The 24,108-nt window shown below is 48.0% G+C and overlaps 10 protein-coding genes across 10 annotated transcripts; 3 read left to right on the plus strand and 7 right to left on the minus strand.

Annotated features, from left to right (window-relative positions):
* Window positions 1–334: 334 nt before the first annotated feature.
* On the minus strand, window positions 335–694 carry FIESC28_03965 (uncharacterized protein; the record flags this gene model as incomplete). Its single annotated transcript, XM_031158114.1, has 2 exons — window positions 335–432; window positions 496–694. The coding sequence occupies 2 exons, from the start codon at window positions 692–694 to the stop codon at window positions 335–337; spliced, it is 297 nt and encodes a 98-aa protein (XP_031017814.1).
* A 1,567-nt stretch (window positions 695–2,261) lies between these two features.
* FIESC28_03966 (uncharacterized protein) lies at window positions 2,262–4,162 on the minus strand (the record flags this gene model as incomplete). The annotated part of the gene is made up of 4 exons (XM_031158115.1): window positions 2,262–2,308; window positions 2,403–3,131; window positions 3,178–3,259; window positions 3,308–4,162. The coding sequence occupies 4 exons, from the start codon at window positions 4,160–4,162 to the stop codon at window positions 2,262–2,264; spliced, it is 1,713 nt and encodes a 570-aa protein (XP_031017815.1).
* A 2,340-nt stretch (window positions 4,163–6,502) lies between these two features.
* FIESC28_03967 (uncharacterized protein) lies at window positions 6,503–7,739 on the minus strand (the record flags this gene model as incomplete). Its single annotated transcript, XM_031158116.1, has 2 exons — window positions 6,503–7,341; window positions 7,493–7,739. 2 exons carry the CDS (start codon window positions 7,737–7,739, stop codon window positions 6,503–6,505), a joined length of 1,086 nt encoding a protein of 361 aa, XP_031017816.1.
* Window positions 7,740–9,686: 1,947 nt separating this feature from the next.
* FIESC28_03968 (uncharacterized protein) lies at window positions 9,687–10,727 on the minus strand (the record flags this gene model as incomplete). The annotated part of the gene is made up of 1 exon (XM_031158117.1): window positions 9,687–10,727. One exon carries the CDS (start codon window positions 10,725–10,727, stop codon window positions 9,687–9,689), a length of 1,041 nt encoding a protein of 346 aa, XP_031017817.1.
* A 454-nt stretch (window positions 10,728–11,181) lies between these two features.
* Window positions 11,182–12,020, minus strand: FIESC28_03969 (uncharacterized protein; the record flags this gene model as incomplete). Its single annotated transcript, XM_031158118.1, has 2 exons — window positions 11,182–11,633; window positions 11,747–12,020. 2 exons carry the CDS (start codon window positions 12,018–12,020, stop codon window positions 11,182–11,184), a joined length of 726 nt encoding a protein of 241 aa, XP_031017818.1.
* A 1,010-nt stretch (window positions 12,021–13,030) lies between these two features.
* FIESC28_03970 (uncharacterized protein) lies at window positions 13,031–14,485 on the plus strand (the record flags this gene model as incomplete). The annotated part of the gene is made up of 1 exon (XM_031158119.1): window positions 13,031–14,485. The coding sequence occupies one exon, from the start codon at window positions 13,031–13,033 to the stop codon at window positions 14,483–14,485; it is 1,455 nt and encodes a 484-aa protein (XP_031017819.1).
* A 473-nt stretch (window positions 14,486–14,958) lies between these two features.
* Window positions 14,959–16,307, plus strand: FIESC28_03971 (uncharacterized protein; the record flags this gene model as incomplete). Its single annotated transcript, XM_031158120.1, has 2 exons — window positions 14,959–15,426; window positions 15,609–16,307. The coding sequence occupies 2 exons, from the start codon at window positions 14,959–14,961 to the stop codon at window positions 16,305–16,307; spliced, it is 1,167 nt and encodes a 388-aa protein (XP_031017820.1).
* Window positions 16,308–17,119: 812 nt separating this feature from the next.
* On the plus strand, window positions 17,120–18,665 carry FIESC28_03972 (uncharacterized protein; the record flags this gene model as incomplete). The annotated part of the gene is made up of 2 exons (XM_031158121.1): window positions 17,120–17,252; window positions 17,308–18,665. The coding sequence occupies 2 exons, from the start codon at window positions 17,120–17,122 to the stop codon at window positions 18,663–18,665; spliced, it is 1,491 nt and encodes a 496-aa protein (XP_031017821.1).
* A 560-nt stretch (window positions 18,666–19,225) lies between these two features.
* On the minus strand, window positions 19,226–20,578 carry FIESC28_03973 (uncharacterized protein; the record flags this gene model as incomplete). Its single annotated transcript, XM_031158122.1, has 1 exon — window positions 19,226–20,578. One exon carries the CDS (start codon window positions 20,576–20,578, stop codon window positions 19,226–19,228), a length of 1,353 nt encoding a protein of 450 aa, XP_031017822.1.
* Window positions 20,579–21,417: 839 nt separating this feature from the next.
* FIESC28_03974 (uncharacterized protein) lies at window positions 21,418–22,506 on the minus strand (the record flags this gene model as incomplete). The annotated part of the gene is made up of 1 exon (XM_031158123.1): window positions 21,418–22,506. One exon carries the CDS (start codon window positions 22,504–22,506, stop codon window positions 21,418–21,420), a length of 1,089 nt encoding a protein of 362 aa, XP_031017823.1.
* Between the last annotated feature and the right edge of the window lie 1,602 nt (window positions 22,507–24,108).

The following is a 24,108-nucleotide window of genomic DNA, read 5'->3' on the forward strand; positions in this document are numbered from 1 at the left end:
GGGGACAAGAAGTTATTCAGATGGTCTATACAATTGCCTTAGATCTCACTTAATTTGTGGTTCATGTCAAATCCTTACCGTTGAATCCAACGTCTAACCGCACGCACGCGCACCCGTTGGACATATCTGAGACCAACAGCGCAGACTAAGAAAGCTTAGCATGGACCCCGTGGAGGATTTACAGAGCTAAAGCAACCTTGTGATTGAGCCGCATGTCACTAACCAACAGTCTTAAAGGTCAAAGCGAATTATCAATCTGTTACTGATTAAACAATTACTAGTATCATCCTATCTTAGGGTATCGTGTGTAACCTCCATAACACCAGAGAACCATTTACTGAGTCTTTTTGTTCGCGACACTCTTTCCCTGAGCAGTGTATCTCACGTAGGCGAAAGCGCCGAGGGCACCGATGGCAAGAATAGCAGCGTTGCCTATGTACATCATTAGCATTGATATTCCTACCACTCTAACATCACGGAATAAGGAAAACTTACTGGCTACAAACTTGCCAACACCACCAGTGACGTCCACAAGTCCAGAGACAACATCGCTGATAAGATTGAACACTCCCTGGACAAAGCTCAGAACCGCAGAGAGAATAGAGTGAATGACGTTGTAAAAGGTGTTAAAGACTGAAGCGAGGAGCTCGTAGATTGAGGCGAAGAGGTCGTTGATAGCGCTGGTGACTGCCATTTTGAGTGTGTCGTGTGAGTCTCAGATATGTGTGTGAGTATAGTATAAGTCTCAGGTATTCTGTAAAGAAAATGTGGCCTCTTGGCTCTTTTTATCACTCAACTACATCTTTCAGCTCTTTCCAGAAATCTTGTTCCTAGCCGTGACGTCGTCATGCTGAGGACTCAAGATCGCATCGATGTGCATGTGACGTCACCCTCGTGAACCACCAGACACCATTTAAAGAAGGTCAAAGATTGCTATTGCGTCTTGATGAGGTAAGGTCGCAATTTCTATGTTTCAGCCTTGTTTGTATGCAAGAGCCACGAGTCTTGGAGGGCATGTGACTTGTTGGTTGATGAAGTGCTTGGTGAGACATTCAGCGACTCAACGCGCAGAGATCCTCTAAGGTCTAGAGAGGCACTGCGTATGGATCAAGTGTACTCGATGCAAACAAGACATCTTTATTCGATAAAAGAACATCTTTATTTACACTGCTGGCTAGTACCCAAGTTCCGACCTTACTGACCAGATCCCAGGGCGGCCAAGTCCACAACTGGGGAGTGACATATCCCCACGAAGGAAGATTGACATTTGGTTTAGCAGATGAACGATACGAGCCCTGTGGGCAAGCGCTAGAGTTAAGGCTGTTGATCTCCCGTTCATCGTGAAGCAACTGGTGGAGTACCCATAGGATAATAGAAGGACTGGCCACTAAGAGAGTACAAGATATAATGATCTAAACACTTTATTACTTTAGACATCCATTAGGCCATTTTATTTCAGCTTCCTAAGCCCTGGGGAAATTCTTCTTTTTCTCAGTACCTGAAGTGCTAATAACCCAAGGACAAGCACGCCGCTCAGGTAGTCTCAACACAACGCAGCAAGGCGCTCAGATGCACAAATGCTAAGGATTCCCAGAAACAGAAACGCAATATCAGCAGCAACTTTATAGTGAGTACAGCTACCTTAATAATCCTGTCTCGTGAAGGACCTATATAAAGACCAAGAATCATTCAGTTACAATGAAATACAAACACCGATCAGAACATGAGACAGATTATTGATTACCGAGTATTCCAGTGAAAGAATGGAAGTAGGAAATCATCTAGCAGAAACGAAGAGTATTGTAACAAGTCGGCGACAAAAGATTTGTCCTAAAGCTTAGGTTATCATAATTACATAACCGAAGTCTTAGTCTAAACAGACATAGTAACTAGAATATGTTGTCTCTTATGCACTTGGGGGCTGATATCCTGAGGTGTTGCTAATCTCCCGATCATCATGTATTGAAGAAGCAATTATTAGAGAACTGGAGTCTATGGAGTCGCCCAAGGACAAGTATCACATTCACTCAACACAAACTCAAGCACAAGACAAATCAAGATTATTAAAATATCGTAAATTCGTTAATGATGTAGGGTTTTCCATAAAAGACTCCCAACCCAAACCAAGCTCGTCTAAATCTTCCCAAATAATAATAGGTACACACCAAAATCGTTTATATCCAAATTGACGATCGTATACTCGCTCATAAGCCGTCGAGGCTGTCCATATTCTTTTCCGATCAATTTCGTAGTCGTGACGTTCAAGTCAGAGTAGCAAACATGGCCCGCATGAGCTTAGGGGGAGGTCCTGTGCAGCCGAGTCAGCCACACGTTCTCACAAGAATGTTTAACGAAAAACGCGTACCTTTAACGGTACTTAGGTACGCTAATGGCCATCCTACCTTTCTTGTCCTTCTCGATACGAGGAGGTTTACGGTGCAGCACTTCCTTCTCAATACGTTCTTCCCTGATGACCAACTGGCCATCAGGCAATCGCTCGGCGCGAACGAGCTCACCGCCAGTAGAGCGGCCTCTGGGTCGGTGTGCCAACTCGCGCTCGAGGGCCTTGATCTCTTTTCGGATGTCTTTGCCGTTTCGGGATCGTGAGCGGGATCGGACGACGAGCTCCTCGGGATGGTGGTGATGGTGGTAAGTATCCCGGTAGTAAGAGTCGTAGCTTGACATGGTGGTGGAGGTTCGGGATGGTGAAACGTCTCGATAGACGGTCTCCTCGTAGTCATAGACAGATTGTTGAGGAGGTCCACCAGGTGGGGGAGGGCCTGCAGGAGGGGGTCCAGGCTGGTAGAAAGTGGGAGGAGGCATGGGCTGAGCCATAGGAGGTGGAGGAGGTTGGTAGTGCATGGTCGGAGGGGGACCAGGCATTGGCATCGGCATAGGCTGAGGTGCCTGTTGAAAAGGAGGAGCTGGAGTCGCCTGGACTGGAGGAGGAGGAGCTGGAGTCGCCTGGACGGGAGGTGCAGGAGTAGGTGGTTCCTGAACAGGAGGAGCGGGAGGAGGGGGAGTCTTTGCTGGTGGTGGCTCAGGAGTAGGCTCCCTCACTGTCTCGGGAGGTGCAGGCAGAGCAGCTGTGGGTGCCTTGGGTTCTCGAGAAGCAGCAATCTCAGCTTCGACTGTATGGTGTTAGTTGAATTCGAAGCAAATGCTCGTGAAACTTACCCTTCTTGTAATCCTCGCTGACCTTGAGCAATTCGTCGATGTTATCTTGACCAAGAGCCTTCTGAACAATGAGTGTGTTGCCCTGAATAATGTTAGAGATTGTATACTAAAATCGGCTGAATTAACAAACCTCTTCGAAGAATGGGTACCCGAGATCGATGAGAGCTCGCTTGGAAACAAGCTTGGCAGGGATGCGAGTCTTTCCCTTCTTGGGATACTCGCTTCTCACTGTGGTACCTCCGCTGCTGCTAGAGGAACGGCTGGAGCTGGAACCGTAAGAGCTGCTTCGAACGGAACGAGTTCGAGTAGAGCGAGAATCGCGGCTTCGACCACGGCTTTTGCGTGATCGAGTGTACTCTCTTTCACGAACACGCTCAGGCATAGATCGGTAGTCTTCGTCACCGTAATAGTCGGGCTCGGCAACTTTGATGTCGTCATAATGCTCATCGTTATATCTGCGAGGCGGGGGCAGTCCTCGGCTCTTGGGCAGAGGAATAGGCTGGTAAGGAGGAGGTCTGTATTCATCTCGGAAATCTCGAGGATCCCGAGGACGAACATCCTCGCGGCGAGCAGGAGCTGGGTATTCCTCACGATGGTCGAGGAATCTGGGTCGGCGGTCATATGTGTCGAGAGATGATTGTCTGCGGAGAAAGCCAGGTCGACGAGGAGGAGATTCACGACGGGGAAAATCTCGCTCTCGTTCCCTTTCTAGGACATCAGTTCGCCGAGCCCAAGGAGGAGGCATGTCTCGATCTCTCTCGCGCTCCCTCTGAGGCTGAGGTGGGTAGCGAGAGTCATCGCCGTAGTAGCGACGGTCACGGACATCGTCTTCGTCATAGTAACCGCGGCCAGGTCGACGGTCATGTCGCTCATCTGAGTGGTCGCGGCCTCGAGTGCTGCGTGTATAAGAGGCTCTGTCATCGTCGAAGCCGCCCCGGTTTTGGGACATACGCTCGAAGCGATCGCGGTCCCAGCGTTCGGCCATTGTTGGAGATTTGTTATTTGCAGTGGGTGATTTGTGATGGTGGCTGCTAAAAGCAGAACCGAAAGGTATAGAGACTGGTCGTGTGCCAGCCGGTTGTTAGTCGGGCGCCTGTTTGTCGAAAGGGTATCGAGTGAAAAGATGATGAAGAGAAGAAAGAAGGGGACGGGAAGAGAGAGGAAATGTACTGGAGGGTGGGCGGGATAAGTGACTGAGGGAGGGAGAAAGGACCAAGGATTAGTGGTATCGAACTTGTCCTGGGATTGGATGAGCCAAGATGGAGGGTGAGGGAGAGAAGACCAAGAAGGCCGATGACGTTGACAGCTTAAGACCTGACCCCGCTTGTCGCGACATTCCAGGGCCGAACGAGGTCTAGTGGAGACTTTTGCACTTCCACTGCGACTGCTTAGCGGCTTGTGACTCCCGCTAGGTGTTAACCTACAGGGGGCTGAGCGGTACAGGAAGAGCCCTGAAGTTTTAATTGCTCTCTTGTCCAGCTGATGACGCCCTGTGATGAAAGACCCTTGATGAATTTGGTGAGACAAGAGCAAGACAAGACACCTGATGGGGGAGAGTAATTGTACGACATATAACCAGCAGACTGGGGACTGGAGACTCGAGTATTTGTTTAAAGCTTACGACGAACGGTATCAACGCACAAGCGGGTTGAAACGTTACGTACCGGTCGGTACACAGCCATTTTTACACAAAGAAAAGTCTCCTCAGCCATAGATGGTCTCGACGCCCAAAGCACAAGCCAAGTGGGCCGGCACAGCCAAAAGCCGGATTATGGCACATCAATGCAGGGACTGGGATTGCGAAGTTAGCAGCTGGATGCTCATATACACAATGTTAGAATCGTTTAAATCCAATTAATATCAAGAAAAAAGACAATAAAGGCATTTGTTAAGTTACAATTAACCATGTATACGGTGATGATCATCACGTGGGACCAGCCGTTCTAAAAATGGCATCTCCATCAACGGGCTCTTCTCCATCTTCATGATAACAACTGACAAGACAAGAACCCACAATGAACAAAGTTTCTCAGCCTGCAGGGTCCTCCCCTGAACCAGGCTAAAGTACGAGCCTCAGTTCTTTGTCTTTCTCTTACCGAGCTCTGGACTTGAAATACGGATTCTCCACCGACAATGGCACCGTCCGTCCGTTTCTTTGTGATGGATGCAGCGCTATTCTTGGGAAGCACAATTACAGTATCTATTGAACGGAAATTCCAATCGTCAACAGCCGCAATGATGCCTGTGCGACCCCGGGTGAGCTTTTAGTTCTTACCGAGCTATTGAGTAAAAAATAACAAACTTGTTCGGGGACTCGGGATGTTTTTTCTGACTCGCTCTGACCAGATGCCATCCTTGAACGAAAGCTGCAAGGACCTCTCCTCTCTGTATGATGACGTCGAGTCCATCCCCGCTAAAACAGACAGTCTCCGGACCAATCATTTGCTCTCATCTTCTTTGGGTGCTCTCACACACGTGAAACCTGGAACAAGTTCCAAGTCCAAGTCCCCAGAAGTGATCATCGTGGGAATGCTTCGGTTCGATCCGACGTTAACTGCCCGATACTCTGGGCTGGGCAATCTCTTTGTGCCTGATCAGCCCTTCCCTTCTGGAGTCTTGACAGCCCAGCCCAGATCTTTAATCTTCCGACCGAACTCGATGGACCCCTGCTCCCGGGAACCGCTTTCTTTGTGCCTTGGCCTAGGTTAGTCTCCGGCTGCCCTGCAGATGCCAGCACAACTTATTCTTTGCTGTTTCCACCTTTTCTTTCGTCTCGTTTCAACGGCGTGAGCTTTCAAGGTAAGTGCTTCCTCACGGTCCAGCTGTCTCAGTCTCGGGGTGATGTTAGCCGATATTTTCGACTAGTGTCGGAGGAAAGCGAGGATACCCTTGGTTCCTCTTTCAGCGCGAGTCCACTTGTCAGTGTCTAAACTTTTCTTTGTCCGGGATGGTATTCCCAGATGCTGGTCTGTTTAAATGTTTTACGTCACATCGTTAAGTTTGGATATAAGATGACAGCTGTCCTACACCGATGGCTTCAGACACGGGATCGGGAGGTCACTTTATGTCGCTTCAGATCGAGCGTTGGGCTATCACATCCCAAGGGTTGCAGACATTTTATGATATCCTACCCTGTTCAGATGAGTGTTAGTTCGCCGAATGACAGAAGCGCAAATTACGATTCACGCCATGCAATATAGTGGATTGTTGATGAGTACTGCACTCAAACCGTGATCATTCATTGTGTATCCTAAATAGCCCGAAATATTCTGCAAAACCCCGTCATTACCTTCCCACTAACACTTGTGCTGCGAATACCACCCAATCAACAACTCATAGAAACAGCCTGAGCATACAAAGCATACGTATCAGCGTGATTGATGTTCTGCTCCGCCGTCAAGCTGCGGACAAAGCTGTATCCGTAACCACCAAAATCAGAAGTACCCTTAATCTGATTCAGATGCGTCATCTCATGCAAGTTGGTGTTACCCTTATCTTGACCATGACAGCTATGCGTCGTGGCAGGCAGACGATCAAAGTACAAGTCACAGTATGACATGTAGTTGGCATTAGGAACAGTATACGCGAGAACACCATTCTTGCACGCGCCGTACTGGTCGCTGCAGTAGTAGCGCATATCGCCAGAATCAATGGTTCCGCACGCGCCGGCGATTTTGGAAAAGACGTCTGCCACGATTGAGCGTGTCGCTTGATCAGATCGTTTGAAGAACTCGTCCAGCTTCTCGGCTGGACCGCTGGCAGCAGCGTTTTGGGCGTTGACAGCTTGGTCGAAGCATTGTTTCAGAGCGGCTTGGGTGACGGCGAGTCTGTCGCCTGAGCAGTCGCTTTGGACTTGGGCTCGCTTGTTCTTGTTGTGGAAGGCTGTGCGGACGGAAAAGGCCTGGGGACCGTCGACTTCGGCGTCGAGTTGGTTGGAGTAGTAGGGGACGGAGCCGATGAGTTCCGTTGAGTTTTCAAGGGCAAAGGAAAGGGCGCCTGAGGTTGAGATGCTGAATTTGCCGCCGGTGGAAAGGTCGTGGAATTCGGCGATGTCAAAGGTGACTTCGGTAGAGCCTCCAGAGGGGATTCTTTGGAAGGATGTGTCGTCGAGCATGGAGGTGTCGATGGAGAGGCGAATGCCATCAAAGGGGACAGGCTTTCTCTCTGTTCAGTGTTAGTTTGTGTCTCGTGAAGCGAAGATGAGTGAAGACAATTGGGTAAATGTAACGGACTCTGATATCGTGATCATTGGTAGCATCACTAATATCTTATACCCGGCATCTGCCCAATACGGTCACTCATCTTGAAAACTTACCAGCAGTAGCGCTAAAGTCACTAGCAGAGTAAACCTGAGCCTTCTCAACAGGAGTTTCATCAAGAAACGTTCCAAGCCGGAGCAACTTCAAGTTGCTTCTACCATTATTGGTAATAGTAGCCTTGATCTTCGAGTTGCCCTGCAACTGCAATTCGACATCGAGAGGAGTGGGAGCGCGTTGACCCCAGAAGGGAAAAGGGAAAGCAACAGCCACAGAGGCAAAAGCAAGACCAGCAAGCAATTTCATGATGAACGATGAACCAGATCGGAGAAGATAAGATAAAAAAGAGTGTGTCGTGAATTAATGAAAAGTACAGCAAAAAAAGAATGAACGAATGAATGAAGAAGAAACAAGGGAACGGCGTGAGAAGGGATGGTAAAGCATTGTGAAGCAGACACTGCTGTATACTTATAAGATTGGGTTTGGTGTTTATTAAGGCGACAGGGGCATGGGACGATTGCGATCTTAATGCTTGAGCCAACATGCGGACCGTGTCCTTGGTGTATCAGCTTGTTGCTGTTTCGGCTTCTGGGTCAGAAGAATTGACCCTGGGGAGCATAAGAGACGAAATAATTTGGTCATTTTAGGTCACTTTAGACAGTCACTTAGGCTGTTTTATTTATGTAGCCTAAGTCTTGGAGGACAATTCTTCTGGCAACCACCTGTTCGGTTAGTTCTGTAGCTTACGGTTGTTCAATATGTTTGATACAGAGGAACATCCAAGGTTCTTAATTAAGTGGTCTCTTTTAATTCTCCGAAGGATCAGAGTCTTGCTCACACCCAACTGCCAACAAATACCTCCAAGTATATACACTCAGACTCTTCAATTGAGACATTTAATCGATCGAGTTTGTAACGATCTTGAATCTGCAAGTCAGAAACCAAATTATCTCAGGATCAAGTGCCGGTCCGGGCGTCATGCCAAATCGTCTGTCTCACCCGTTTCCGAAACACAGATTGTAGCATCGTCACAAGGATATGGTCCAGACCCCCACTACCAACAACTAAAGAAAGGGACATGTCAGAATATTATTCCCGATAGCGTAAAAGCCAGCGAGAATCAGATCGGGTAAATTTCTTCAGTGGTATTATGGATCGTGTTAAGAAGACTAGGTTGAGTTGGATTGAGCTTGTTTAGTATGGTCTTGGCGGTTGTGAACTTGTGAGTAGCGGGCTGGCGGGTAAGTGGTTTTCTGGAGACGTGAGTACCATACAACGTTGGTTGGTGGACGGATGTAAGAGGCTCGCGTGCGTGTCAAGTAGATAGTATATTCCGGTGGTTGATCAATTTAAGTGCAATATATCTAGGTAACCAACCGCGTGTTTGTAGGGCGCCATGAACATCGGGCGACCAACCTGGAAATGATCTTATAGCCAATCGACTTAACCTGGTGGTTGGTGCTCGCCGAGGAAGTCGAATGGGCAACATGACCATTATCCTCGAAGTCTGAGGGGGCTAAACTAAGTATCTAAAGTGTGACTCTAAGTCAGATGGTAACTCAATTCTTTCACCCCTTATGCTTTCAGAAACTAACTCCCGAGACCGACGGATGTACCCAGTGAAGGAGATGACGATGCTTATGGAGGCCACGGGAGTTAATTGCGAGGTGCATTCATTAATCAGTGATGGGGAAAGAAGGAGAAGAGATCTGGAAGTCTATCAAGAGACCGATAAAGAACGAAGAGCAGAGGAAGAAGCCCAATGCCGAGATAGGGGAGCCAACTGTGTGTTCCCAACAGCAACCCAACGAACCCGTGACGTTACGTTTCTAACATGCCTTTGTAAGTACAAACTCTCTCCTCTATGACTGCTTAGTTGTCCAACAGACGGTCAAATCTGAAGAGGCCTCCTTGTAAGTCATCGCCAGACTTTAATGGCAGCGCTTAGACCATCAAGAGCGATTAGTACTGTTTGTCTTTACGGTGAGCCATTATTCTCATATATATTGCGCGTGACCATTTAAGGTATTTGGTCCGTGAACAGGTCACTTGCACGAGGCTGGCGGTATATGGGATCCATGAGTTTGGTGCTTGACTTGAGGAGGTAGGTTATACAGTAGTTAGCAAGACTGACTTGCCGACTTGTGTCTCATCCTCTGAGTAATTATAGGTCTTTCCAACATCCGGGTCACAATCAGGCCTTGACGATGGCTCAAAGAAATACAATCCATGTCTAAGTCTATGTCCTTAAGCTTATTCCTCTGGATCCAAATGCCATGTATCGCCAACCCTAAATCCCTCGGGGAAAGGATCCGTATGATCCAACACGACCTGCTTGAAAGCCGTTATCCAAGCCTGTCCCTCAACAGACGGCAACACAGCAGAGTACTCCCCGATCTGAGAAGTCCCCTCCACTCTTCCAATAAACTCCGTCCCAGTAATCCCCCGATGGTAAAAGTTCTCTCCCTCTTTTAGCTCCCCTCTAGCATGAAGAACGGCCAATCGAGCACACGTTCCTGTTCCGCAAGGACTTCGATCTAGACGTCCAGGGGATACAACAACTGTGGTGTTCGCAGCCTTTCCATCCTTGTACTCGTAGAGAGGTTCCGTGAACTCGATGATTGTGACACCGTGAATTCCCGAGTTCTCGGGATGAGCGGGGTCTGTTTGGTCCATTGTGGCTCTCTTGATGCGTTCGCCGACTTCCACTAGCTTGGCTCCTTCGTTGCTCTTGATCTTGAGACCAACCGAGGCAGCATCGACCAAGACGTAAATCATGCCTCCATAGGCAATGTCGACTTTCACTTTCCCGAGCCCAGGAACATCGATCTCCTTATCCAGCGCAAACACAAATGCCGGCACGTTATGAAACCGAACACTCTTGCACTTGCCCTTCTCACATTTTGCATACGCAGTAACCAGTCCAGCCGGGGCATCAAGCTTAACCACCGTCTCAGGCTCTTTCATCTCCACCATGCCCGTCTCTAACAAACAAGTCACCGTCGCAACTGTATTTGCGCCAGACATAGGCGGATATTCTTCATGCTCCATGATGACGAAGCCATAGTCTGCTTCCGGGTTTGTTGGAGGAAGGAGAAGGTTGTGACACATTGCTGAGCAACCTCTTGGTTCATTGAGAAGAAGATTGCGGAGGTTATCTTCTTTTTGGGAGAAGTATACCATCTTCTCGTACATTGTTTTACCGGGGACATCACGGACGCCGCCTGTTACGACGTCGCAGACTTCGCCGCCGCAGTGGACGCCCACTGTGTTGAAGCTGCGCTTGTAGGGCATGTTGAAAGAGTTGGAGTAAGGTAGTACAAGAAGAATAGAATGATGGAAGCTTCGATGTTGAGTTAGTTTCTAGAACTCCTTACACAGAATATATGCAGATGTATTTCGGAATCATTAACCGTAGTCAATTGGTTCTATTCTATGCACACTGATAACCAAATGTAATTTATCAATCATCAAGTTCACTTCAGATATCTCTTCGTTATCTTTCATACATATTTAATGTGAGGTTAGTGTAGCCGCCGCGGGGTGAAGAAGTCGGGCTCGGATCCGTGGTCTACACCCACCGGCAGTAGCTTCCGATGAAGGTCCAGATCAAAACAAACTCACGTACTGATTTCAATATGATAAAAGCACCGAATAATACATTATAAACACCTATGCTTGCTTCTACATGTAATTAGGCGCACCCTTTTATATAATCCAAGAAATCACCGTTCGTACAAGCCATCCATTAACCTTCAAGCTCTTGTGGCGCTGAAGAAACCTTGCCCCGTTTCTGATACATCTCACTCGTCGAAGCATAACCTTCAAGTCCCTGCGGCGACATAGGCATAGACATTTTGTGGTCATTGCGCCCATACATCTCAGCTGTCGCGATGTGAGGAATCTGTGCACGTTTGTTCTTGTTCCGTTTGCGAAGGAAGAGCCATGCAGCTACAGCGACGATGGCGATACCAGCGGGAATGCCGACGCCGAGTCCGATCTTCATTGCTTGACCGTCGTCTTCTTCAGTTTCAGTTGAGTTGTCTGATGATTGGGTTGATGTTGATATAGCCTCAACAGAAGTCGTGGTAGGAAGTGAAGAGGTCGTTGTCTCACTCTCAGTTGAGTTTCCGAGGGCGAGATTGCCTTCATCGTCGAGGAAATAACCGCGTCCCTCAGCGCAACATCTTTTGTTCTTGTCTACGCAACAGTAGCTTCCATCCTCGCATTGTTCGACCCTTTGGGAAAATGTTGTTCTCCTCCTCTGTGACGGAATTAGTCAAACTGGTCAAGAACAAGTTGAGGAAACTTACCTGTGACACAGATAACAGCGCACTCCTTCATATCCCAAGGCGCAGCAGCACACGGCCCTCTAACAAACATATTCTTGGCCTGTCCTTTCCTTTGGCCTAGCCGACTCGGCATGCACTCTGCGTCCGGACCATAACAGGCGGAAGAGCCAGGACATTTTCTATTCCCTTCCCATGGTTGGCCATCTACTCCCCAACACGTTCTGTTATTGTTGTCTTGAGAGAATACATATGTGAGTAGAAGGAAGAAGGCACTGAGGATGGTACCGAGGTGCATCTTGAAGACCAGCTTCTGAGCTAAAAGAGAGAGTGATAAATGATCGCCTTGTAAGGAGGGAAGCGCTTGAGTTTTAGAGCGCAGACTGAAGACTCGGCTGTAAACAGCCTGCCAGCCCCAATAGTGTTATATGCTGTTGGCTTGGCCGCATATCCTGGAACTTTTAGCAATTGGATGGATGGGATAGGGATTCGGTTACAGGATCTGTAGTCCTATTGACGAGGGATCTTTCTGTTAGAGCGACACATCAACATTTCCACCGTCTCAACAGGAGAGATACTTTAGTCAGTCTCGTGGACCCTATGGAAACTATAGATAGTTCAGACCAAGTGAGAAGCTTCTGCGAGTTATCAAGAGTTGTCAAGGAAGATTGTCTGTCTCAAGCGCCGGAAGTCTATACTGCATCACTAAGTCTTATAAACAAGATCTCTTTGTTGTTAGTGTGAAAGTATCATACTATCAGACAAGATCAAGATCCATTATTAGGATCACCGGAATCAGACAATAGTTAAAAAGCAAGAACAGACAACGAAGCGGCAAGAGGCAAGCGGCAAGGCAGACTAACAGGGTGAAGTTGAAGATCAGCAGCTCAGGCAACCACAACCCCTGCATCCCTCAGATTCCAGCGGCTCGTATTTCCCCATAAGGCTGCGTCCCAGTTTACGTTCCAATCTCGGTTCAAACTCGTCTAAGTAAGGCAAAAAGAAGAATACTCAAGACCTGAACTCGAAGGAAAATGAAGAATTCGTGAGTAGAGTGTATAGATGAGTGATAAAATATCATATCATGTTTTTTTATAGCCAAGAAACTCTGAGACGCAATTTCATGTGGTTGGCTTATTGGTCGTCGTCTTCAATCCTGCTCATCAATAATTGGGTCCCCCATCCTGGAAGCCATCCAGGGGTGCAGAGTGGATTGCTCGGTAGCCGTAGTCCGCTGCTTAATTAGGTCCCGCCTTGCCCTCCATCTCTGCTATTCTTGATTCTCCATCAAACCTACGTCACGCGATCATGTCGTTGGCATCGGCACTCATTCTCAGAGTCAGCCAAATCATAAGAGATCCTCCGCGCGCTCTTGTACGATTAGGCATATTCGCTGCGTTTTCTATTCTTTTGATTCTTGTTACTTGGAAAGGCTCTTCGGTGTTGTCTTATGGCTGGAGCGCTGCGCCGATAAGCGAGGCTGAGCTTGACATTTCGTTAAAGGCGAAGGAGTTTGGCGAGAGTCCCATTAAAGCGCCGTATAAAACTACTTTTTGGGAAGTTGGTCAACGGTCGAGGGAGTTGAGGAAATGGATTGAGAAGGCTGATCATGTTGGGACTTCTTCGTTTGCTGGGCGACAATTGCATGATGTTGTTGAGACGACGGCGCAGGAGTTATTTCCGTTCTTGAAGAACCCACCGCGCAGACCAGGGACGAAAACGCCGCTGGCTGATTTGAGACGGACCTTCAAGAAGGGATCGAAGGGAATTGTTATCCCCGTTGGAGGTGGTGAACAGTCTGTTCGATTCGCCGGCCATTTGATCGTCAGTTTGCGAAAGGTCTTGGGTTCTCGATTACCGATTGAGATCGTGTACGCGGGAGAGGATGATCTACCAAAGAAGGACCGCGACAGAATCTCGAATCTGGATGGTGCAACTGATATCGAGTTTGTCGACATCTTCACCATCTTCGACGACACGACTCTGAAGCTCAAAGACGGAGGTTGGGCTATCAAGGCTTTCGCAATGTTAGGTTCTCGCTTTGAACAGGCAATTCTTCTAGACGCAGATGCCGTTTTCATCCAAAAACCCGAGGAACTGTTCTCTCAACGGGCATACAAGGAGAAGGGCGCTCTGCTCTTCCACGACAGACTTCTTTGGCAACATGCCTTCAGATCGCGCCATGATTGGTGGATAGACCAAATCAAGGTCCCGTCAGCGGAAATGAACAACTCCCTTGTCTGGACAGAAGACTACGCCGAAGAATGCGATTCTGGTGTCGTAGTCCTCAACAAAGGCCGCGTAGACACTCTCGTCGGCTTGCTCCACGTCGCATGGCAAAACACGCACGACGTCCGCGAAGAAGTAACCTACCGACTCGGCCACGGAGATAAAGAGTCTTGGTGGCTCGGTCTAGAACTCAGCGGTTCACGATACGAATTCGAGAAGCATTACGGTTCGATGCTAGGCTGGGGTAAAGAGGAAGGAAAGGTGTGCAGTTTTGTCATCGCACATACAGATGAGAAGGATAAGTTACTGTGGTACAACGGAAGCTTGTTGAAGAACAAGAGAGTGGATCCGGAGGGGTATGAAGCTCCAGAGTATTGGATGATGGATGGTAAGTGGCACAAGGGTAGGACGAAGGATGATATGAGCTGTATGGATGGCAGTGAGGTTTTGAAGTTGAGTGATAAGGAGAAGCATGTCCTAAGGGAGAGTATTGATGTCGCCAAAAAGGTGGATGAGGCTTTGAAGAGGGGTTGATGATGTATATTATTATTTAGGATGTAATTGCATAGTATAATACTTTCTCTCTTGGCATATTCCAGTCTTTCATGATTGTCTAGAGCTAGTTGGGCCTCTGTCAAACAACTTGGCATTTTCTGTATGGGGTAAATATACCGGAACATGATCCGTAGTCGGATGGCAATGCGGAGAAACGACACCGGTAACAGATGCCGATGAGATATCCCTCCAAATTATATGGAGACGATTTATTCAAGATCAATTAAAGGAAGAGAAATACTGGGCAATTCGTTCTTGGTGGGTTTATACGAGCTGGGATAATAGAAACTTTGGCGAATGACGGTGCTGACGGTTATCACGATCAAGCGGAGTAGTCTACCCCGACCTCGCATTTAGAAGCTACCTTGCGATAAATAGCTTCAAATTCCCATCTCATTAACTGTAACCCCAATTCTTATCTACTTTCACAATATTTGTTAACGTAAGCCAACATGTCGAACGGCCTACTCATCCTCGGCGATGAAGAGATCCGCAACCTTTTGCTAACCCTCTCAAAACCCGAAATCCTCACCTTTAAAACGGTTTTAGAAAAAGTCCTCATCGACTTCTCCGTCGGCGGCGAAGGCCAATACCAACCAACCCCAGACTTCGTCAACAGACCCTCCGGTCAAAAGACTCTCTTCCGCACTTTCACTTCCCCAGACGGTGTTGGCACCAAAATCGTCGTTACACCAGCGCCCATCACAGATGAGAATGGAAACACGGTGAATCGTCCTCTTGGTGGTTTGCTTTCGCTATGTGATTCCGCGGGTGTGCCGACTGGTATACTCAACGCTGCTGAACCAACAGGATATCGTACTACGCTTTCTGCGCTTATTCCTTGGACGTGGAGACGATGGACGGAGAATATTGTTGTTTTTGGCGCGGGGAAGCTGTTGGTTAGGCTTGCCTATACCTATGTTTGTGCTTGTGTTTGTGTTTGCCTTACTGACATACAGTCACACAGCTGTACAAGTCACTAAGGACAAACTGCTGATGCCTTCAGAGGCATTATGTCAGGACTATTATAAATAGTCCTCTTTCTTCTAGCTAGATTAGACTTAGATCAATCAAGCCTTCTTTACACAACTTACTGAAGCAGGGGCTTTGGCATGCGAGACTTGCCCTGGCACTTAGAGGAGATGAGATCAAGAATATCACCATCGTTAACCGTTCAGTTGGAAGGGCAAGGGACTTGGTGAAGCAGGTCATGGAAGAGAATGAGAGGTACTGGAAATCTGAGGCTAAGCTGGAGGTTCTTGATCCTGCGCAATCAGACTACGACGAGGCTTTGGCGTCACTGTTGGGCTCGGCGGATGCAGTATTCTGTACCGTCGGTTCGACAAGTCCTCTGTTCAAACTCAAAGCAATACTCGGCGATGGATCTCGAAGCAGATTACCCTTCATCGGAGCCATCGGCTCATGGCAACCCGATATGATTGAATTAGATCCTGAGATGCTCCGTCACGCAGCTTTACGAGACGACTCATACAGTCCACGCGGCGCAAAAGGAAGTATTCTTGTTGATGACCTTGAAGAAGCACTGGTCAAGTCTGGAGAAGTCATACAGAGTGGTCTTGAGAAAGATAGTTTGCTGCAAGTGGGAGAGATTCTAGACTGGCTTGATGATCAGTCTGAGAGAAAGCCTGAAGAAGGTGTTGAGAAACTGAAGGCGTGGATTAGTGAGGGGTTTGTGGTGTATAAGGGTATTGGAGTTAGTGTGACGGATATTGCTGCTGGTAATGCGATTCTGGAACTGGCCAGGAAGCGGAATGTTGGGACTACTATTTCCAACTTTTAGTTTGGGAGAAACAATGTTAACATGATAATGCGTTGACACTGGTGCATACTGCATTGCCACGAGGGTATCGGCAGAATGGTTCTTTAAGGCTGGCCCTCTAATTCCAAGGGCGACAAAGACATCTTGGAACACTTTTACCTATATATCTCCGGCTATCGCGACGTGTGGGACCTACTGAACATGGAGGTCACTCGCAAGAGAGGTGGTACACTGGATCTATGAGCTTAGTTTTTGAGATTTGGGATAGCTTATACGCAATCAACTAGACCGACTTGTCGGTTTGTGTTTGAAGAATTATCTGCCTAAAGAACAAGGAATGAGACAATTTAGTTACCTTATACCAGCCTCAGACAATTCATCTGTATCCAGTATGTTACCAAGCCGGTCCAGACCCTATATCATATACAGTATAGTTAATCACATGCTGCAGCCAACATGCAATGCAGGAGAAGTTGCACTCCCAAATTGTATAAGGCAGGGTATAATAAAGAGAAAATTACCTTGCATCGCATACAATTAATCGGCAGCTGCTGATCGTGGATCGACTTCCGGGGTGCATGCATGACGTAATCTACCGGGCTTTTCCCGCTAAAACCGCGTCCCTGGGAAACCTAAACCCGAAAAAGATGAAAGATGCCTAGAGAGCTGTTCATAGCTCTTTCCATCGTGAACATCAAATCCGTATATACTACTTTTCAACAACATCAACGCGCACTTATCTTTTTGTTCAATCGCTTGCGCACATTGACCCCCGTCATGAGATAGCATCCACACACAAATCCTGACTGACTGAGCACACCTCGCCCATCATCATGTCAGTCAGCCCAGCGCCATCCCTCCAACTGGCGGAGTATCTCGAGAAGCTGCCCGGCACGACGTTTAGAAAACTCTACCAGCAGCCCTCCACCGCGTTCGCCATCTTCCGTCGCATGCTCCCCCATCTCGGTTCGTTTTACCCGTCTCAAACCTGCGCGCGCGCGTTGTTCTAACTTCTGAACAGCAAAGACTTTTGTCATGCGCATCCTCTACCTCCCTAAACCGATTCTCCTAAGCGACCTCGATGACTGGGTAAAGCCCAACGCAAAGCGCCAGAAGGATCAGGCACTCGCTGTCCTGCGCGGATTGCATATCGTGACGATTACTACGCCGAGCAAGGAACGACCGCAGGAGATGCACCTTACATCGAATTTTAAAATTTCGTTACGACTCGCGCTTTCGGGAGGCGGTTCACACAACTCCTTTGGTGTGCCTTCAACACTACAAATACCACCTGAAATCGACATCGCTTTCCTCGATCGCTATGCTAGAAAGAAGTGGGAGGATATCCTGCACTTTGTCGTGTCTAGTGTAGGCTATAAGAGCACGGGCGAATCTTCTGGACCGAATAAGAGCGTGAAGGAACTCCTCGTCGCGGGCCGTCTCGTTGATCGAAGACCTAGTGGTGCTATCGGCATTACGCAAGCTGGCTTCACCTTTTTGCTACAAGAGGCTAATGCTCAAGTGTGGACGCTTCTGCTTCTCTGGCTCGAGGCTATGGATGTCAATAAGATGGCCGGTCTCGAAGCTACAGATATGCTTTCTTTCCTCTTCGTCCTGGCCAGTATGGAACTTGGCCGTGCGTACGATACTAATGCTTTGACGGAACAGCGCAAGAACATGCTGCCGTCCCTCGTCGACTTTGGTCTTATATATATCCCCAACCACAAACGCTCCATGTTCTTTCCTACACGACTCGCTACAACACTTACATCCAGCGGTAACAGTCTGCGCAGCATCAGCGACGGCGTAGCAGCCGCCACAGCAGCAGCTCTCCAACCAGGCCAATCCCGCGCCCCGGGCAGCAGCACAACAGCATCTGCCAACGAACAGCGCGGCAGCGTAATCATCGAGACCAACTATCGTATCTACGCCTACACCCAGTCCACGCTCCAAATCGCCGTTCTGGCACTCTTCACCAAGCTCCAAATGCGTTTCCCCGACATGGTCGCCGGTCGAATCTCGCGTCAATCCATCCGTCAAGCCATCAACTTTGGCATCACAGCCGAGCAAATCATCTCATACCTCTCAGCCCACGCACACGATCAAATGCGTCGCAGCGCAGCACTGAACAACAAGCCCATTCTTCCACCCACGGTAGTCGACCAGATCCGTCTATGGCAGCTCGAAAACGAACGTATGAAGACAACAGGCGGTTTTCTATTCAAGGATTTTGAAGATCAAAAGGAGTATCTTGCTGTGGCAGGCTTCGCGGAAGAAGTGGGTGTTTTGGTCTGGCGGAACGATGTCAAGGGGATGTTCTTTGCGAGCAAGCATGAGCAGATTAGGGATTATCTGCGGATTCGAAAGAAGGCTGAGTAAGCTCGGATGGACGTAGACAGTCCTTATGATCTCGTGCGAAGGAGCTCTCTTGAAGAGAAAAAGGACTAGAATGGGGAGGATAGCATTGGAGTTCATGGCGTTAAGTTGATTGGACTGAAAGGAACCGGGGAGATTGCTATTCCATTAGCTATAATGCGCACGTCGCATGGATATCATATAAACAACACGCTCAAGGCTCAGAATGTCTACTCTTCGCACATGTGACACACCACACCACGGGAAACTGCAGATGAGTACCAAAAGTCTATTATTGAATTATCATTAAACCTCTATAAGCCTCCGCTGGCGATGGAACTTGACCATGATACAAAATGAAACGCTAATGAACCCAAATGCTTTTCCATCCCACAGCGATATCATCCCCAATCATAAACAAAGCGATAGCAAAGAAAGAAAGTGTGCCACAATACCAATCCGAGCTTAAACATGTCCCTTTTAGCCTTCATACACTTTTTTCCTAATCAGCCGATGACAAAGAAGCCTGCAAACAAAGAATACAAATGGTGTTGGGTGCTCTCCTTCCTTTTAAACAAAGACCTCTAGTTGAAGGAGAGTCGTTTTCCGCGTTCTCGAGCAGCAAGGGTTGGGTTTCTCTTCTTGGAGACTGGTAGACCTGATGGCTCTTGCATGACTGGTAAACTTCGTCGTACACTGGAGCTTGTGCTGGTGCCTCCACTGAAGATTCGTCCCATCAAGCTGGTGTTTTCTATACTTCTTCCTTGGGGGAGAAGATTCGGTTTGTTCATGCGGCGGGCGTATGTCTGCTGCCAAGCATACAATGACCGACGAGCTTCCCTGGTGACACAAAGGGTTTCGAGATGTTGAAAGATGCGCAAACATCGAGCATCTTTATTGTTCGGTGGTTTGCGTGGCTTCGTGTCTGCCAGGCTTGTGAGAGCTGACGTCGTGGTAGAGTAAGAAAGATGTGTCGGGCGAGAATTGGCAGCAAAGCAGTCGGGTCTCATAGAGTAAGGTTGAAGACTGCTTCCAAAAGACAAGCCTGGCGAAAAGGCATCTTCATTGTCGTAATCCTCGGAGAGAAAGCGATCATGCAGAGACATGAAGCGACCAGACCAATATGCTGAAGGTTGAGACTTGGTGATCTGACGAGGATCCGATGGTGTCTCCATGGTGCTTGTACTGCTGCATCGAGAGGCTGACATGGAAGTTAAAGAAGATCGTGCGAGACGAAATTTCGAAGTGCCAGCTGAGAGAAGACTACTCGTTGAAGATGCAGACGTCTTGCGAGATTGATCAGCAACGATTGGAGGTTGAGGAGTTGACGGTTTTGAGCTCAAAGGTCGAGAAATAGAAGACTTGATCTCGCTCAGAACAGTCAACGTGCGAGACTTCGGGAGTTGACTCTTATTCATGCCTTGAGAGGGGGGAGCTGCTTCTTTGTGATCAAGGGGAGGGACGTTCTCGTCCTGAATCGAAGTGTCGACGGATGAATATACACCAAAGCTAGAGCTATTGGCTAGTGTCTTCCTAGAAAAGTTGGTGAAAGATGCGGTAGTCGGGAGAGGCTTGACAGGAGTAGCAGTCAAGAGCGATTGATGAGATGTAGTAGCAGTGAGACCAGATTTGGCAACAGTAGGAGGGCTAGCAAGTGAACCGTGAGTCGAGAAGCTTGCAGAGATGCGTCGAGTGGTCTTTTTAGCTTGTGCATTTTCTTTGTCGGACGATGAATCGTCTGAACAACAGTCTTTGATCGTGGGAACAATGATGAGTGTGTCGCTTCGAACAAAGTCTGGTCCTCGAGAGTTCTTGACGGGCCCAATGGGTCCTGATATGACGGGTCGTTTTCTCTTAGATCGGAAGTTGGTGGTTGGAAGTCGTAGTTTAGAAGAAGGTAGGCGTTTGCCCTCAAGCCCGGCACGAAAGGTATCCATGGTGTCAAGAAGTTGACAGGTAGAAGCAAAGTAGTTATTGTGCTGGTTTCGAATTCTCCTTGTCAGAGTCTGCGTCTGAGTCGGGGTCTTTCTCTGAATAGACGTCTCTTTCTGATTCGTAGTCTCTTTCTGATTCACAGTCGAGACCTAGGCTCCTGAACTCAAGTTCATGGACGCAGGTTTGCACAAACGTCCCAGCAATTAGACGGACTTTGAATCGGTATACCTGAAATCTCAACGCTGCTATAATGCCTAGCAGGTAGACTTCTTGATTGAATCTGTGGAAGTCGAGCAAAGTCAAATGGTCGGGATCTGATGTACACGCACACCCTGGTCGGTTGCATCGACTGTACGGCGCGATGGTAGTTATCTATAACAGGAGCATGAAGTAACGGACAAGAAAGGCTGCGGTGAGGCGGTTGTAATCGTAAGCAGCACGATAAGACATTGTATAAGAAACGAGTGTAAGTGGATGGTCAGTGAAGATTCCACGGGTCGATGTTGTTGTTGATGTTTGTTTTGTTTACCTTCCCAGCACCTGCCTGGATTGTCAGTTGACGGCAGCCTAAGAGACGAAATAATTGGTACAGTTACGTCAGTATAGACGACCACTTAGATCACTTTATTTTGGCGCCCCCAAATTTCAGGAACTACCAGATAGCTGGCGATGCAGTGGCACTGCGGAAGGAACCAGGGCAGATGCACTGCCAGACTTTGTCAGTTGGTAGTTGGCAATGCTTTCTATTCCCAGGCGTCACTGCCTGCCATTCGTGAGTCTAATCCCAGCCTTCTTTCTAATCCAGTCATTGTCTTCATCAAACACTCCTGACCAGTGCTATCTAAAGATGCCCATTGCTCTCTCCGTTTACTCCGTTGCTTCCGTTACAGAACTCATCGTCCCACCCATTAATCGCAAATTCAAACTTCAAGTCTCCCTCTCCTTTCGGCACCGCATTGCCATTGCCGTCCCAAAGCGCCCTCTCGACCATCGTGACGTTACCTTCCCAATCGACCAGCACCACCGTCTGTCGCTGCGTTCCATACATGCCCGTCTCGAAGCCCATGATGGGTGTTGTGCTTGGATCTGGTCGTCCTTCTGACATGAGCTCTTCGGCTGCTGCTTGATCATCCGTCGCCCATTGGCCAGGTCCTTTCGCCATGGCTGCTTCCATTGCCTTTCTATGTTTCTCGTCTCCGATCAATGGGATGAAGACGCTCTTCTTGAGCTCGTTGATATACTCGACCAGACTGGCGTTTTCGTTCCTTGGTAGTGTGTCGGTGCTTAGGACATCCAAAAGATTGGCAATGAGATCATTTTGGCTCGAGTTGCTGGACACTGCGTTGTCGATAGCTTCGCGGAACAGCTTCTTTCCAATAGAGATCTTTGCCCATTCGTCCTCCTTCCCTGTCGCATCGAATGCCGTGTTACTCAACCCCCACATCTCACCACGCTCTTTAGCAATGATAGGCACCTCATCGACATTGCCTGCTCTATTGCTAATGATAGCGATCCCAGGAGTCTTTCTCCTCAACTTGCCGCAAACCATGGAGAATCCCCCGACGCCTTTAACGCCGTCATTCTCAACAAGTTTGTGCACGCTATCCTTGAGACTCTCCTCAGGCGGCGTTCCCAGCCAGGCAGTAACCATACCGCCTCTGCTTTTGGCAGCATGAATAGGATGATTCTGGTCCTTAATGTCGGTTTCTCGGTAATTGGTAAGTACAGCCATATGACCGTCTTTGCTTAGTCCCATCCATGTTCCCTTCTCTGCTCGTTGAAGATCCCGGGATGACAAGACTGGTCGGCCAGATGTGCTGTGCGTCCACCAATGTGGTCGCGATGTAGGTCTGAGAATGAACTCATCACGATTATCGATGGCGATTAATGCATAATCGGGATGTGAAGTGGTGAGAAGTACGATGCACATGTTGTCTTATATGTATGTATGTCTTTGGTGTTTCACTCCAGTTCGGAGATTTATGTCAAGTAATTTGATGTTGAAAGAGTTGACGCAAGTGGCGGACGATCAGGTACAGATAGACGTTGGGTAGTGGGGGAGTCCCTTTTAATATGTCTCATTAACCAGGTACCAAACAAATTGTACAACGCTTTCTCTAGCCCAACAAATACGTGTTTGGTTCACAGCCTCGGTACTATGTAGCGTCATGCGTAAATGGTCTAGATGCCGAATGATCTGATCTAATCTCATGGATGTTTGTCCCGGCTAAGGCTACGGGCGGCTTCGGGCTTGATTTGCGGGGATGAGGTCAAGTTTGCAGGGGTCATGACTACGACAGACGTGGGATGCCAATGTGGTGAGACCTTGGTATCAGACTCACGTGGGAAATGGTCAATGTTTGTAACCTTAATTGGTTCCAGATTGACGGGGTTTACCGATCTACTAATTGGATGTTGAATGCTCCGTTTTCGGGTCACACCACTGAGGCGCATGGACTTACAGCCAAGCATCATGCCACTCGCCAGGGCTACAGAAGAATTGGTTACCCAGAGCAAGACATGAAATAATTTGGTCACTTTATGGTAGGTAGTTTAGATCAGCATTTAGGCTTCTTTATTCTAGTAGCCTAAGCCTTGGAGGTCGTTTCTTCTGTAGCCACCTACCTACCTAGCCACTCTCAACGGTAATAATTGCGTAGCCTTAGGATAGAATTTTGAGTAACCAGGACCTACTAAACACATTGACTTAGTAGATGTTCTACGAATATTATCGCATTGAGAAAACTGGATACTGCAAGCGCCTACCCTTTTATCGGAGTCCAGTGCAAAGATGCATGGGATATCCTGAGCTCTCAAAATAGACACAGCTGTAGACAAAGAGAACACTCGCTCTGGCTGATAATGATTACGGAGGCCTCATGCGCATTTAAGTTTGTGAAGTTTTACATCTGCGTGAGCTGAAGTCAAACGTCCTTCATCGAAGTCAATATTTTGCCTCGGATCCAAGATGTCAAGTGAAGCAAAACCCAAGGTAGATTGGGATCGGGAACGGCAGTGTTGGCTATCAGGATATGCAAACAATAAGCATCACGAATACAATGATCATTCCAAGTATTATTGCATGTACTTCTTGTAAAGATGTCAAGTCTGGCCCAGGCTGTTGTTAGTATCATTGCGACCGTACAGGAGGCCATCACCACCACGGATATAACATCAGTACCACAAAAAGGGGCTCAGACGAGCGCATCAACGAAAGTAGCAGCAAAGATCAACCTGCAGTAGCCAATTGCTCTCATTTCTCTTGAAAAATGAGTCAAACATGTCGCGTGGGAAAAGGATTTCTGAAATTTAGTTGAGTGTTGCGTCCATTAAGCAGAGTATATCATCTGCATCAAACAGGGTATCGCAATCCATCAAACCAAACCCCTTGTTTTTGCACTCATTTTCTCGGGAATCAGAACTCTAAAGCACGGTATTTATCTATATAAGAAGGGCATCCTGTCCCCTTCCCTTGGAACCAGCATCTTCAGTCTCTCGACAGCTTCATCGGAAAGTGATCACACTGCTTTCC

Source organism: Fusarium coffeatum (assembly GCF_003316985.1).
Source record: "Fusarium coffeatum strain FIESC_28 chromosome Unknown BRIP53273_contig_82, whole genome shotgun sequence".
Classification (NCBI taxonomy): domain Eukaryota; kingdom Fungi; phylum Ascomycota; class Sordariomycetes; order Hypocreales; family Nectriaceae; genus Fusarium; species Fusarium coffeatum.